At 38.9% G+C, this 13053-nt stretch overlaps 1 protein-coding gene across 1 annotated transcript in view; it reads right to left on the bottom strand.

The window, feature by feature from the left end:
* The window catches only part of ALK (anaplastic lymphoma receptor tyrosine kinase), a 1400642-nt gene that overhangs the window by 398367 nt on the left and 989222 nt on the right, over positions 1–13053 (bottom strand). The window contains exon 5 of the mRNA XM_006835167.1: positions 9163–9290. Within this exon, the coding sequence (XP_006835230.1) occupies positions 9163–9290 (128 nt within the window). The remainder of the gene's footprint in view (positions 1–9162; positions 9291–13053) is intronic.

Raw genomic sequence — 13053 nt, 5'->3', positions numbered from 1 at the left:
TGGAGGGAATTATAATCATTGTAATGAAACAAGGTATATAATTTGTTGAACGTAAAACTGATGATATGCTTTGTAAACTTTCACTCAATCCACAATAAAAACCTAAAAAACAAAACAAAAAACACTATTAAAGGAAACCAAAAGAGACTTATAAAAATGGAAGACTATACCATGAATAGGAAGACTTAACATTGTACAAATGTCAACACTGCCCAAAGTAATGCATAGATCATTCTTTAAAGAGATGGAAAACTGATCACTAACTTTATACAGAAAGAAAAAAGACTCAGATAAGCAAAACATTGCTTAAGAGGAAGGACAAAATTGGAGACCTCTCACTTTCTGATCTCAAAATCTACTACACAGCCATAGTGGCCAAAAGAGCCTAGTACTGGCAAAAGGAAAGATACGAAGATCAAAGGAACAGAATTGATAAACCAGAAGTAAATCCATTGACACACAGTCAGCTGTTCTTTGAGAAAGGGGAAAACCCATTAAACGGGGAGAGAGTTGTTTCAACAAATGATGCTGGTAAAACTAGAAATTCATTTGCATAAAAATGAAATAAAACCCATATTTCACACCACATACAAAACCAAATTCAACATGGATTAAAGACTTAATTCAGGTTGAAGCTATGCTTGGATCCACCATCAACACTTATTAAGCAGCAGCCAAGATGTCAAACAACATATTGCATTAGGCAAATCTACTTGCTGCACAAGATCTCTATAAAGTGTTCAAGAGCAAAGATGTCAGTATGAGGACTAACGTGTACCTGGCCCAAACCATGGTATTTTCAATAGCCTCATATACATGTGAAAGTTGACAATGAATAAGGAAGAATGTTGAAGAACTGATACATTTGAGTTATGGTGTTGCTGAAAAATATAAATAGCACCATAAACTGCCAGAAGAACAAACAAATCTATGTTGAAAGAAGTACAACCAGAATGCTCCTTATGAGTCAATATGGCCAGACTTCGTCTCTCATACTTCAGCCATGTCCCTGGAGAAGGACATCATTGTTGTTAAAGTGGAAGGTCATTGACAAAGAGGGCGACCCAAACAAGATGGACTGACACAGTAGTAGCAGCAATAAACCCAAGAGTAGCAACAATTGTGAAGTTGCTGGACTGGACAGTGTTTTATCCTGTTGTGCATATGGCTACTACGAGTCGGAACCAACTGGACAGTACCTAACAACAATAACAAAGAACTATAGACATCATCAGTGAAAAAGTAAGAACAAACTCAGGAGCTATAATACATGCATAAATACACTGTCAAACATAGCTAAAAACACATAAACAGTCAAATGCAGCACCAATGACTGGGGCCTTCTAGAAACTAAACACTTATGTGTTTTAAGAGATTTCTCCAAAAGGTTAAAAAGAAAGCCTAGAGACTGGGATTTTTTTTTTTTTTTTTTGCAATAACATATCGGACAAGGAAGTAATCTCTAAAATTTATAGAAAACTATAACACTTCTACAAGGAAAAGACAAACAACTCAATTAAAAAATGGACAGAGGATATGAACAGACACTTCATGCAAGAAGATATTCAGGTGGCCAACAAGCATGAAGAAATGTTTGTTTGTAATCATTAGCCACTGTTGTTGTTGTTAAGTGCCGTCGAGTCGGTTCGGACCCACATTGACCCTGTATAGGGTTTCCGAGGAGCTGCTGGTGAGTTTGAACTGCCAGCCTTACAGTTCAAATGGCTTTGCAGTCTGGCACATTAACCCACAGCGCTACACCAGGACTCCTGACAGATGCAAATCAAAACAACAATGGGATATCATCTCACCCCAGCATTTAAAGCAAAGTTAAAAAAAAACAGAAAACAACAAATGCTGGTGAGGGTGTGGAGAGACTGGGACACTTCTATATTGCTGATGGGACTATAAAATGTTTCAATCACTCTGGAAAATGGTATGGCGCTTCCTCAGAAATGTGGAAATAGAAATACTGTATGTTCCGGTAATTCCTTTACTTGGTATGTATCTACAAGAAATAAGAGCCAAGACATGAGTAGATATATGCATACTAATGTCCACTGCAGTACTAGTCACAATAGCAAAAAGTTGGATACAGCCTAAATGTCCAGTAATGGATGAATGAACAAACTTTAGTACATACACACAACAGAATACTATGCAGTGTTGAAAAACAAGGATGCATCTGTGAAAAATCTCATAACCTGGAAGAACCTTGAGGACATTATGCTGAGTGAACTTGTTGTTGTTAAGTACCATCGAGTTGGTTCCAACCCATAGCGACTCTGTATAGGGTTTCTGAGGAGCAGCTGGTTAACTTGAACCACAGACCTTGCAGTTCACATTGACTTGCAGCTCAGCGCATTAACTCACAGTGCCACACCAAGACTCCAGGAGTGAAATTAGTCAATCACAAAAGGACAAATATTGTATGAGATAACTATTGTACAAAATCAATAAAAAATTTTCATGCTTAAAAAAAAAAACAAATTTTTTTGATGGTTGCTAAGGCTGGGAGGGAAGAGAAAGTAATTTACAGGCTAGAGGGTGATTGTTATTGTTGTTGTTAGGTGCCATCGAGTCAGTACTGACTCATAGTGACCTTATGCACAGCAGAACGAAGCACTGCCCAATCCTGGGCCAACCTCACTACTGTTGCCATGCTTGAGTTCATTGATACTGCCACTTGGCCAGTCCATTTTGTTGGGGGTCTTCCTCTTTTTCTCTGACCCTCCACCTTACTAAACATAATATCCTTCTCCAGAGACTTTTCCCTCCTGACAAAAGAGGGTGATGGCAAGGGCTATGTATAAGAATAAAGAGGTAGGCAGAAGAACGATGAAGACAGGTGAAGACACAGGAGGTATGTAAGGGCTATAAGGGATACAGGTAACCATTGCTATATACACAACCCTGGAATACCAGTGCTCTTTAATGTACATTAACAGATACACAGGCTGAATGGGTATGGGAAGGAAAGTATTCCTATAAACACGCCTATAAAAAGAGGATATTTGTACATGGGTATTTTCCTTTGCTGCAAACACACCTGTGAATGTAGTGGAGAATACAGGGTAACAAAAAGGTGGTAACTTCCTAGATATTATTAAACATCTTAAAGCAATTAGTTCCTGGGCCAGGGGGCTCAGCACCATAGTCTCAGGAGACACCATGGTCAATTGGCATAATATACCCCACAAAGACAATGTTCTATATCCTCCTTTGGTGAGTAGTGTCTGGAATCTTATAAGCTCACCGGTGGCAATTGAAGGTGCAACCATTGGTTTTTCCATGTGCAGAAGAAATACGACTCATGAAAATTGAAGAATCTTGGAATCAAGTAGTCCCAATGGATCAAGTGACCATCAGTCACCCTGACTCTGACGCCAGCTACCACAATCAATTTATCTGAAAGGGATCACATTAGAAGAACATAGATTGGGTGGCAGAAAATGTCATAAAGAGACTAGAGGAACCCAACACTATGGTTATCGACCACCCTTCAGGTCTAGAATGGAACTTACCCTCGTGGCCCAATTCAGCCAAGCAGTAGATAGGTATATAGTGGGGGCACCAAACCTAGCAAGGTATGCTCACCATGGAATGGTCATTGTTTAAGATCAAAGGGGCAACATTTATCTAAGAATAACAAAATTGAGAGGGGATGGGAAGGGGAGTGGAATGGAAATAAGAATCACAGTGAGGAAGTGGGATAATTTTGTTGCATGGAAGGGTTTACGATCATAGAGATGAAACAAAGTGTATTTTTTGTTGAATGTTAAAACTGATGATCTTCTCTATAAACATTCACTCAACTCACAATAAAAAGCAAAAAGAAAGATAAAAGATTAAACTCCAAACCAATAAATAACTCAATAAAGAGCAGAATAAACACAGAGACACACAAGGAAATATAGATATCATGTGAGGATCTTCTATGGGCCAGGGCATACCAAGGAATAAGCAGTGCTACTGACAAAGAAAGAATCAATAAGGCCAAGACTCTTATTTGGACTTTTAGCTTCCAGAATTTTGAAAAAAAATGAATTCCTATTCTTTTAAGCCCCAACTCATGGCATTTGTGTTATGACAGCACTAGGGAGCTAAGGGAAGAGGAAATATGTGTGGAAATGTCTTTTTGGGATAAGATACCAAGATGTTTTCTTATCCATCAGTGAGCTTAGTGCAGCTCTGATCTGTTAAGCTCAGGCATCATTCTTTTTTTAAGTTTTTATTGTGAACTGAGTGATAGTTTATATGGTAGAACACCAGCTCTACATTTATCCTATCGTATTTCGTTTCATTGCAATGATTGCAATCCCTTCCATGCATCATCATTCAACAGCGTTTGCTTCCGTTCCCTCTATTTTTTTTTTTTTTTTGATATACACTGAAGCAGTCAGGAATATACAACCATTCAAACAACCAAATCAGGAATCATTCTTATAGGTTCATGAAAGAGGGAATAGTGGTGCCCTGCAAGAAGATGCAGTTAGACTCACCAGGGAGACATTTACAGCTCCTGACATTTCATGACTGGTGGGGCCCACTTTTGACCAGTGGAAGGTGGTACATCTAACCTGCTTTTGTCCCGCCTGGACAGGAAAAGGGAAATTCGGAGTTGATTTCTTAGAAAAACTGAGAACTCTCATCAGAGGTAGAGGCATAAATCACACTGAACTAAGGCAGTCTTGTTTTAGGCTTATCAGTAATTCAGTGTGTTCAATTTTGAGATAAATCTTTGTATCTGTGTTCATTCAATTTTCCACCATAAGAGAAGCAGATTAGATGCTTGTGAGTGTCTTCCACGGTGACCTTCCATCAAAGGCAGCATGGTGTGCTGGCCAAGAGCATGGATTCTAGAGCCGGAGACTTGTATTCCAATATTCCCTGTGTGACTTTGGATACATTACGTAGTGTCTGTGTACCTCAATTTCCTCAGTTTTATAATAGAAGTGATATACTAATCATACATACCTCATAGTATTCATGTGAAGATTAAATGCATTGATGCATGTCACATGCTTAGTTTAGAGGAGTGATTGCAAAACTGTGTATTTTTATGAAAGGCTCAGAGGCATATGGTCTTTTTCAAATCCTTTTCAAGTCCTAGGGCAGTGCAAACAGTTAGTGTGCTCACTGTTTGGAGATTTGAATCTACCCAGAGGATACTTGGAAAAAGGATCTGACAATCTCCTACTTCTGCAGAAACAACCACTGAAATCCCTATGGAGTACAGCTCTACTCTGACATATATGGGGTGACCATGAGTCAGAATTGACTCCATGGCAACTGGTTAGTCCTGCAAGTCCTGAAACCTTCTCTTGTCTCAGCTCCTGTGACCGTGAGTGGTTCTGAAGAGTGTTCTGTAGTGTCCCACGACTCTGGGTGTTCCACTGAAGAAAAGGTTTTATGGATGTGCTAAGAGTTCTCTAGGAGTTGATCCCCCTTCTGTGCTGAACATACAGTCTACTCTTTTAAGATCATTTGGGAAACCCCCTTCAGAGCAGTTTCCATTCACTGCTAGTTTGTTTTGGAAGTAGTAGGGTAATAGCCTGAAGCTATAAAAGCAGGAGCAGCATTTATCAATTGATGGATTAGCCAACCAGTCAACAAGTATTTATGTGGTGTTTAGTAGATGTTTAGTACCCTGTTAACTGCTCCCTGGAGAAATACAAGAAATATAATACTAGGTTTCAGAACCTCAAGTTAGGGTACCAAAATGGCTAATTGGGAAATGATAAAACAGCTATAAATTTTAGACACAGAGAACAAAGTCTTCAGAGAAGAATTCATGCGGTTGGAAATGATGTTTTGGAGGGATAGGGTCTCAAGCTGAATGTTAAAAAATGGAGGGTCTAGGACAGGCAGGCAAATAGAAAACCAGTCTTATTAGAGGGCAAGTAGATGTGGAAGGACAGCGGGTGTGATGTTGGGCAGGTGCAGTGGAATAAAAACCTTGAAAATCAGAGATAGAAATCAGGCTCTCCAGGCAGAATTCAGATGCCACAAGGAAAGAGACTATTGGGGAGATTTCTCTGACTCTGTGTGAAGAATGGGTAATGGTATCGTGAAGATCAGCTGGATGCTGCAGCCAAAGTCCAAGTTTGGCTATACAAAAGCCTAGACAAGGCACATGACAGAGGGAATGAAGTCAGTAGGATTTAGACAGCAACAGATAAATCTCACAGCAGCAGTAAGTATAGAATTTTGGCTGTAGGGGAAAGAGGAATCAAAAGAGTCAAAGATAATTCTAAAGTTTCTAGGAATAAAGAAAACCCAAGCCTCTATACATTCCACAGTGATGATAGACTATAGTGGACAAATGCACTAGCTTTGTGATCAGATCTATTTGGGATGGAGTTTGGCTCACTCATGGTGCAAACAGCATGCTCAGCTGCTAATGGAAAGTTTGGATGTTTGAGTTCACCCAGAGGTGCTTTAGAAAGGTCCAGTGACCTACTTCTGAAAAAATCAGTTTTCATTTGTTCTAGCCTGTCAACAGGAACATCTTTTGGATCATTTAAGGAAGTTTAGGGAGGTCATCTCTATTGATTTCAAAAGGATAAAGAAGCAGGTAAAGAGCAGGTTTTCAAAATTCCACGACAGACTCACTGCAATGGTAGCTCAATCTGCAGAGGAAGATTCTTGTAGGTGAGAGGTGTGCAAAGGTAAACAGAAAACATTTACACAACTGGTTAGGATCTTTGATTCAAAGGTGCAAAAATAATTTTGCAGTACAAGAAATTTATGCTGAATCCCAATAGGAAGTTTTGTAGCCTCTTAGTCCCTTCACTCCTGATGTTACTCAAATAAGATTAGACCAGTTCTGGGAACTGATACCCTTTCTCTCTGTCACATTCCTGTTAACTGGCTCCATTTCAACAGATGGCTTCTTTTGGATTGTATAAAGACCCTTGATATCTGCCAAGATTGATGATGGCCAGAGACATTCACAAATCCTCAAGTTCATGAGTGCAGAAACATTTGTATAAGACTCCTGGCTTGCTCCCAACCCACATGTTTCTTGTACAATGCCTTACATCACAGGTTAACCACCTTTTCAACCTGAAGTGAAGTTCAATCCATCACCTTATGGTGATTTCTGTTTTCCCCACACATAAACAAATTTCAATTTGAAAGCAAAGCAACACTTAGTGAAAGTTCTTGCAAGACCAGCTTTGTAACACCACAGCATCAATAAGGAGCTGGGTGGCCAGTGGGGCTCCCTACCTAAATGATTTCCTTTCATATAACAGTTCCAAGAGGCACAAGACTCAAACCCAAACAGTACATGACCATTTGCTGTGGGCCTTTACAATTGTCCATGAGTAGACTACGCTTAGAATTTAGATCTGAACTGCCAAAGAATACTTCTTGTCCACACTCCATCCTTGGGATTGTCAGACCACAGATTCTATGACACAAGTGAGAACTTCCTACCCCGTAAATTTGTAAGCAGAGATAAGCATAGCAGGTAAAGAATAGGGATGGAGTCATGAATGAAATTTCTGAGGCTTGCCTTAGAAATTCCTGGAAGTCAAAGTTGTCTTCTCTACTCTGTATCTAAGAAAAAACTGAAGGAGGTTAATAATGATGACCCCATGCCTTTTGAAGAATCAGAGAAAGAACAAATTCATATGTATTGAAGATCTATTTCATTTTCTGTACCAAAAATGGACTCCTGGTGTGGCACTGTAAGATCAGCAATGGACTGTGAACCACAAGGTTAGCATTTCAAACCCACCAACTGCTCCTTGGAACCCTACACAGGGTCACTATGAGTCAGAATAATCTCTGAGACACTTAAAAACCAATCCCTGGGTGGACAAAACAATTAAAAGTTTGACTCCTAACTGTAATGTTGGAGGTTCAAGTCTATCCAGAGGTGAGGCATCTTGGAAGAAAGGCCTGGTGAGCTACTTCTGAAAAAATCAAGCATTGAAAATCCTCTAAGGCACAGTTCTACTCTGAAACATATGAGGTTGTCATGAGTCAGAACTGACTTGATGGCAACTATTTCTTTTTTGTAGGAAAACCAAACAGATTTGAGGCAATGTTCAACGAGAGGTACATATAAAAAAAGACTTAGAAAGTAAGAACAGAAGATCAAAAACTTTGTAAACAGAATGAGCAAAAACACTTTTGTTGTTGTTAAATTCCCATGGTTTTGACTCATGGTGACCCTGTATAGTGTTTCTGAGGAGCAGCTTGTGTGTTTGGACTGCTGACCTGTGGTCAGTAGTCCTATGCTTATCCTGCAGTGCCACACTACGACTCCATCAAAAACCTCTACAGATATAATTACTATGAGTGAATATTGCATTTAGTTTAGAACTTTCTGGCAGCAAAGGTAAACAGAGAAAAATTAACAGATTACTAAGAGTATTATATCTCTCTTGATACTAAATCCTGAAAGGAACTCCCAATGGGGGACTTATTCACTGGTACTGAGGGCCATTTCCTAATGGTTTTTATAGGAAATGCTGAATAGTTCACATACAGCCATTTTCCATGTCTCTCAATAAAACTGAAGTAAAATCTTTAAAAATACCTTAGTTTTTGTATCAGAAAAAAAAATCATTATCAAGTCAGGGTGGGATGAAGAATGGGTGTAAATATGTTGTTGTTAAGTGCTGTTGGGTCAGTTCCAACTTATAGTGACCCTGTATAGGATTTCCAAGGAGTGGCTGGTGAGTTTGAACCATCAACCTTGTGATTCAAACCGACCTTACAGTCTAGAGCTTTATCTTATAGTGCTGCATATAGGTGAAACAAAAAATGGCAGAATATTGATAATTGTTGAAAGTGGATGTTGCTACATGTGGGTTCATTACACTATTCTACTTTGTGTATGTTTAAACATTTCTATAATTAAAAGCTTTAATTATATAGACTGGGAAGTTGAACTAGTATGTTATCGTACAAAGATTGGATTCAATTTAATGAAGTTTTAAGTTAACCAGCTATTACTTTTATGTCCGATCTTTGAAAATTGCTCATCTGGGCTATGGCTCAGTTGATAATAGTTAGAACCACCCCAGAAGCTATGTAGACTTTTCTATACAAGTGTGTACACCCCCAAGTAAGTATAGCTGCTTATTGTTGACACATAGAAGACAAGTGACCAAGAAGTGAAGGGGAAAGGCCAGGTTCAGTTACCTTCACTGCAGTTCTTCAGGGCAAAGAAGTCCACTGCAGACAGACTCCGGTTTCCACTTGAGATGTACTCCAGTGCCACTCGGAAGGGGTTCTCTGGGCGCCCAATTCTTCCCTGCAGCACTGTCCAACTGGTTGTATTGGAAAGCGGAGGGAAAAACATAGAAAAACAATGATGAGAGGCTGGCCTAACCTGCGAGAGGCTCCTGCCCCTTCAGTGATGTCAGGACACACATTCACATGGGCACCCACACATGAAACCTTCGCTGACTCTGAGGACAGGCACCCTGACACCAACACGCAAACATGTGCACCTCCTTCCTACTTAGTTAACTCAGAGACACAATTCTCCAGGAAACTCAAGCCGCTGGCATTGCTTTGTTCATAGTCTTTTTAAGGCATGTTGCAGATCTGGGATCTTCCAGCAGCTAATATTACAGGGAAAGAACAGATATACCTGTCAAAAACTGGCTGCAAAGTCAAAGAAAAGTCTTCAAAATATTTATTAGTCTTTTCATAATTATCTCTGGAAGGAACGTTTGGTTTTCAGAATTTTACCGGATCAAAAAAAATCTCAGAACCCTCAGGTTTGCTATACAGTTGCTTAAGAGAAGTTAACAAGGGCTATTTATTTACTTCAGGAAAATTAAAGTGCACTGAAGCATGTATTTTGGGTTAAAAGGTACCTAAGATTGACTGACATAGACTCTGCAAAAAAGTGCAAAGAGAAGAAGATGGAAGCAGGTCAAATGGTGAGCCCTGCGCTCAGCCATAATCAAGGCTACTGACTCTGACAGAGAACCAAGAGTACATTAAATGAGCATTTTTACACCTTGCTCCTACTATTAACCTCTTGGAATAGCCTCCTGTCACTGATTGGAACATCAAATTTACTTTCCAACACTGATTCAGGTTTTATTTCTTTATTTATTTCTGACAATTTTGTGTTTAGAATGGAAACTACCTTTTTTTTTTTTCCTTTTAAGAAAACAACTTTGTTGTTGTTATGTGCCACAGAGTCAGTTCCGACCCATAGCGACCCTGTACAGGGTTTCCGAGGCTGTAAATCTTTATGGGAGCAAAAAGCCTCATCTTTCTCCTGCGGAACAGCTGATAGTTTTGAACTGCTGACCCTAAGGATAGTAGCCCAATTCATAACCACTACATTACCAGAGCTCCTAGAAAACAACTTTATTGAGGTGCAAATGAACCACAAGGCAGACAGTTCACACCCACCAGCTCCTCCTCTAAAACTGTACACAGGCTCACTGTGAGTAGGAACCTACTTGAAGGCACTTAACACCAACAGCTGCAAAGGACATAAAATGAGTGTCAGGCATTAAAAATACATGCATAATTTTATGCATGAAGGTGTATAATTAGATGAGTTTTAATACCTGTATCCATACATGAATTTATCACAAGGTTTCATATTTCTTACCAATAGGCTGAGAAAGAATTTAGAATATCTTTCTTTAAAAAAAAAAAAAAATGTGAAAAGTTTCCTCTCCATCAAGTGTAGACTGATACTCATTATAAAAAAATTAAAAATAAAATAATTCAGAAAAACACATAGAGGGGAGAAACATTACCCAGTAGTAGCCACCACCCAGAGATAACTATTGTTAACATCTCACTGAGCAGGTTTTTGGCTACAATATCCCACAATTTAAGCAATATATATACCCTGATGTGGCACTGTAGTATAAGCAATGGACTGCTACAGAAACCCTACATACAGTTGCTATGAATTGGACCCACCTCGACGGCACTTAATAACAACAACAGCAATAACATATATATTGTTTTTAAGTCCATTGAGGTGGTTGGGACTCATAGTCACCCTGTACACAACAGAACGTAACATTGCCAGTCCTGCGTCATTACCACAATCATTGATACACTTGAATCCATTGTTGCAGCCACTATGATGGGCCATCTCATTGAGCATTTTTCTCTTTTACATTGGCCCTCCCATTTTGTTGTTGTGTTGTTTTTGTTGTTCAGTGCCATAGAGTCAGTTCCTACTCACAGCGACCCTATATAGGGTTTCTGAGGAGCCACTGGTGACTTTGAACTGCCGGCCATTTTACCAAGCTTGATGTCCTTCTCCAAGGTTGTTCCTGAGAATCACCAATCTGGTTTCTAAGGAGCTTTCTGACTGTACTTCTTACAACACAGAATTTTTTTTTTTTTATCTTCTGGCAGTTCTTAGTACTTTTTATATTCTTCTCCAACACCTCAGATGCATCAATTCTTCAATGGTCTTCTTTATTTAATGTTCAACTTTCACATGCATATGAGACTATTGAAAATACTATGGCTTGAGTAAGGTACACCTTAGTCCACAAGCTGAAATCTTTGCTCTTGAACATTTTAAAGAAGTCTCATGCAGTTGATTTTCCCAATGCAACATGTTCGTTGATTTCTTCCTTTTGTGTGTATGTTTTAATTATCTTCAGCTTCAGTCTGAACTTGCACATAAGCAATTGATAATCTGTTCCACAGTCTGCTTCTGGCCTTGTTTTGGCTGATAATATGGAGCTTTTCCATGGTCTCTTCCCACAAATGTACTCAACTTGATTTCTGTGAATTCCATCTGGTGGGGTACATGTGTATAGTCATCTTCATCTATATTGTTTAAGAATGGAATTTGCAAGGAAGAGTGGGATATATATGTTTATATATCCGACAAGTACATGGGTAACCATAGGGAGGAAGTGGGCTAGCTGTCATTACAGAGGGGATTCCAATCATTGAAATGAAACAAAGTGTGTGATTTGTTGAATGTAAAACCAATGATCTTGTCTAAACCTTTACTCAATTCACAATTAAATAAAAAAAAGTATTTGCAATGAAAAAGTCATTGGTCTAGCAAAATTTTGTTATGCAATCTCCATCATTTCTATCATCATTTTCCATCTACCGATCCTTTCTCTTTGTTCCCAACCTTTGCATTCCACTCACCAGTAATTATCAATACAACCTGATTGCATGTTTGATCAATTTCAGACCAAAGAAGTTGGAAGAATTCTTCAATTTCACCAACACTACTTTTACTAGTTGGTGTGTAAGTTTGAATAATAATGTTATGAACTGGTCTTCCTTCTAGACGTATATATATTATCCTATCACAGACAGTATTATACTTCAAATGTTCTTTTTGATGGTGAATGTGACAGCATTGCTCTTCAATTTGTCATTCCCAGCATAGTAAACCATATGATTGTCAAGTTCAAAATGGCCAATACCAGTCCATTTCAACTCACTTATACCTAGAATATTGATCTTTATGAATTCCATTTAATTTTTGATAACTTCCAATTATCCTAGATTCAGACTTTGTACTTTCCATGTTTTGATTCTTAATGGAGCTATTTCTCCTCATTTTGAGTTGTACCCCATCAGCAAATGAAGTTCCCAAAAACTTTACTCCATTCACATCATCAGCGTCAATTCTATTTTAAGCAGGCGGCTCTTACCCAGTCATATTTTGAGTGCCTTCCAATGCAAGAGACTCGTCTTCTGGCACTGTATCTGACAATATTCTGGTGCTATTTATAATGCTTCAATAGTCAATATTCTGGTGCTAGTTGACAGTGTTCCACTGGTATTCATAAGGTTTTCAATGGCTAAACATTCAGTGGCTAAACAAATACCATTTGCCTCTCCTTCTTCCTAGTCTGTCTTAAAGCTCAACTGAAATCTGTCCACAATGGATGACCCTACTGGTATTTAAAACACTGGAGGAATAGCTTCCAGTACCACAGTCACACACAAAGCCACCATAGCTTGACAAACTGACAGAGGAGTGGTGGCATAGTATATATATTGTTGTTGTTACGTGCCTTTGAGTCAGTTCCAACTCATAGCAACCCTGTATAGCATTTCTGA

The sequence above is a fragment of the Chrysochloris asiatica genome, unplaced genomic scaffold, assembly GCF_000296735.1.
Source record: "Chrysochloris asiatica unplaced genomic scaffold, ChrAsi1.0 scaffold00016, whole genome shotgun sequence".
Classification (NCBI taxonomy): domain Eukaryota; kingdom Metazoa; phylum Chordata; class Mammalia; order Afrosoricida; family Chrysochloridae; genus Chrysochloris; species Chrysochloris asiatica.
Note: the sequence above shows the minus strand (reverse complement) of the source record. Positions and strands in the feature narration are given on the sequence as shown.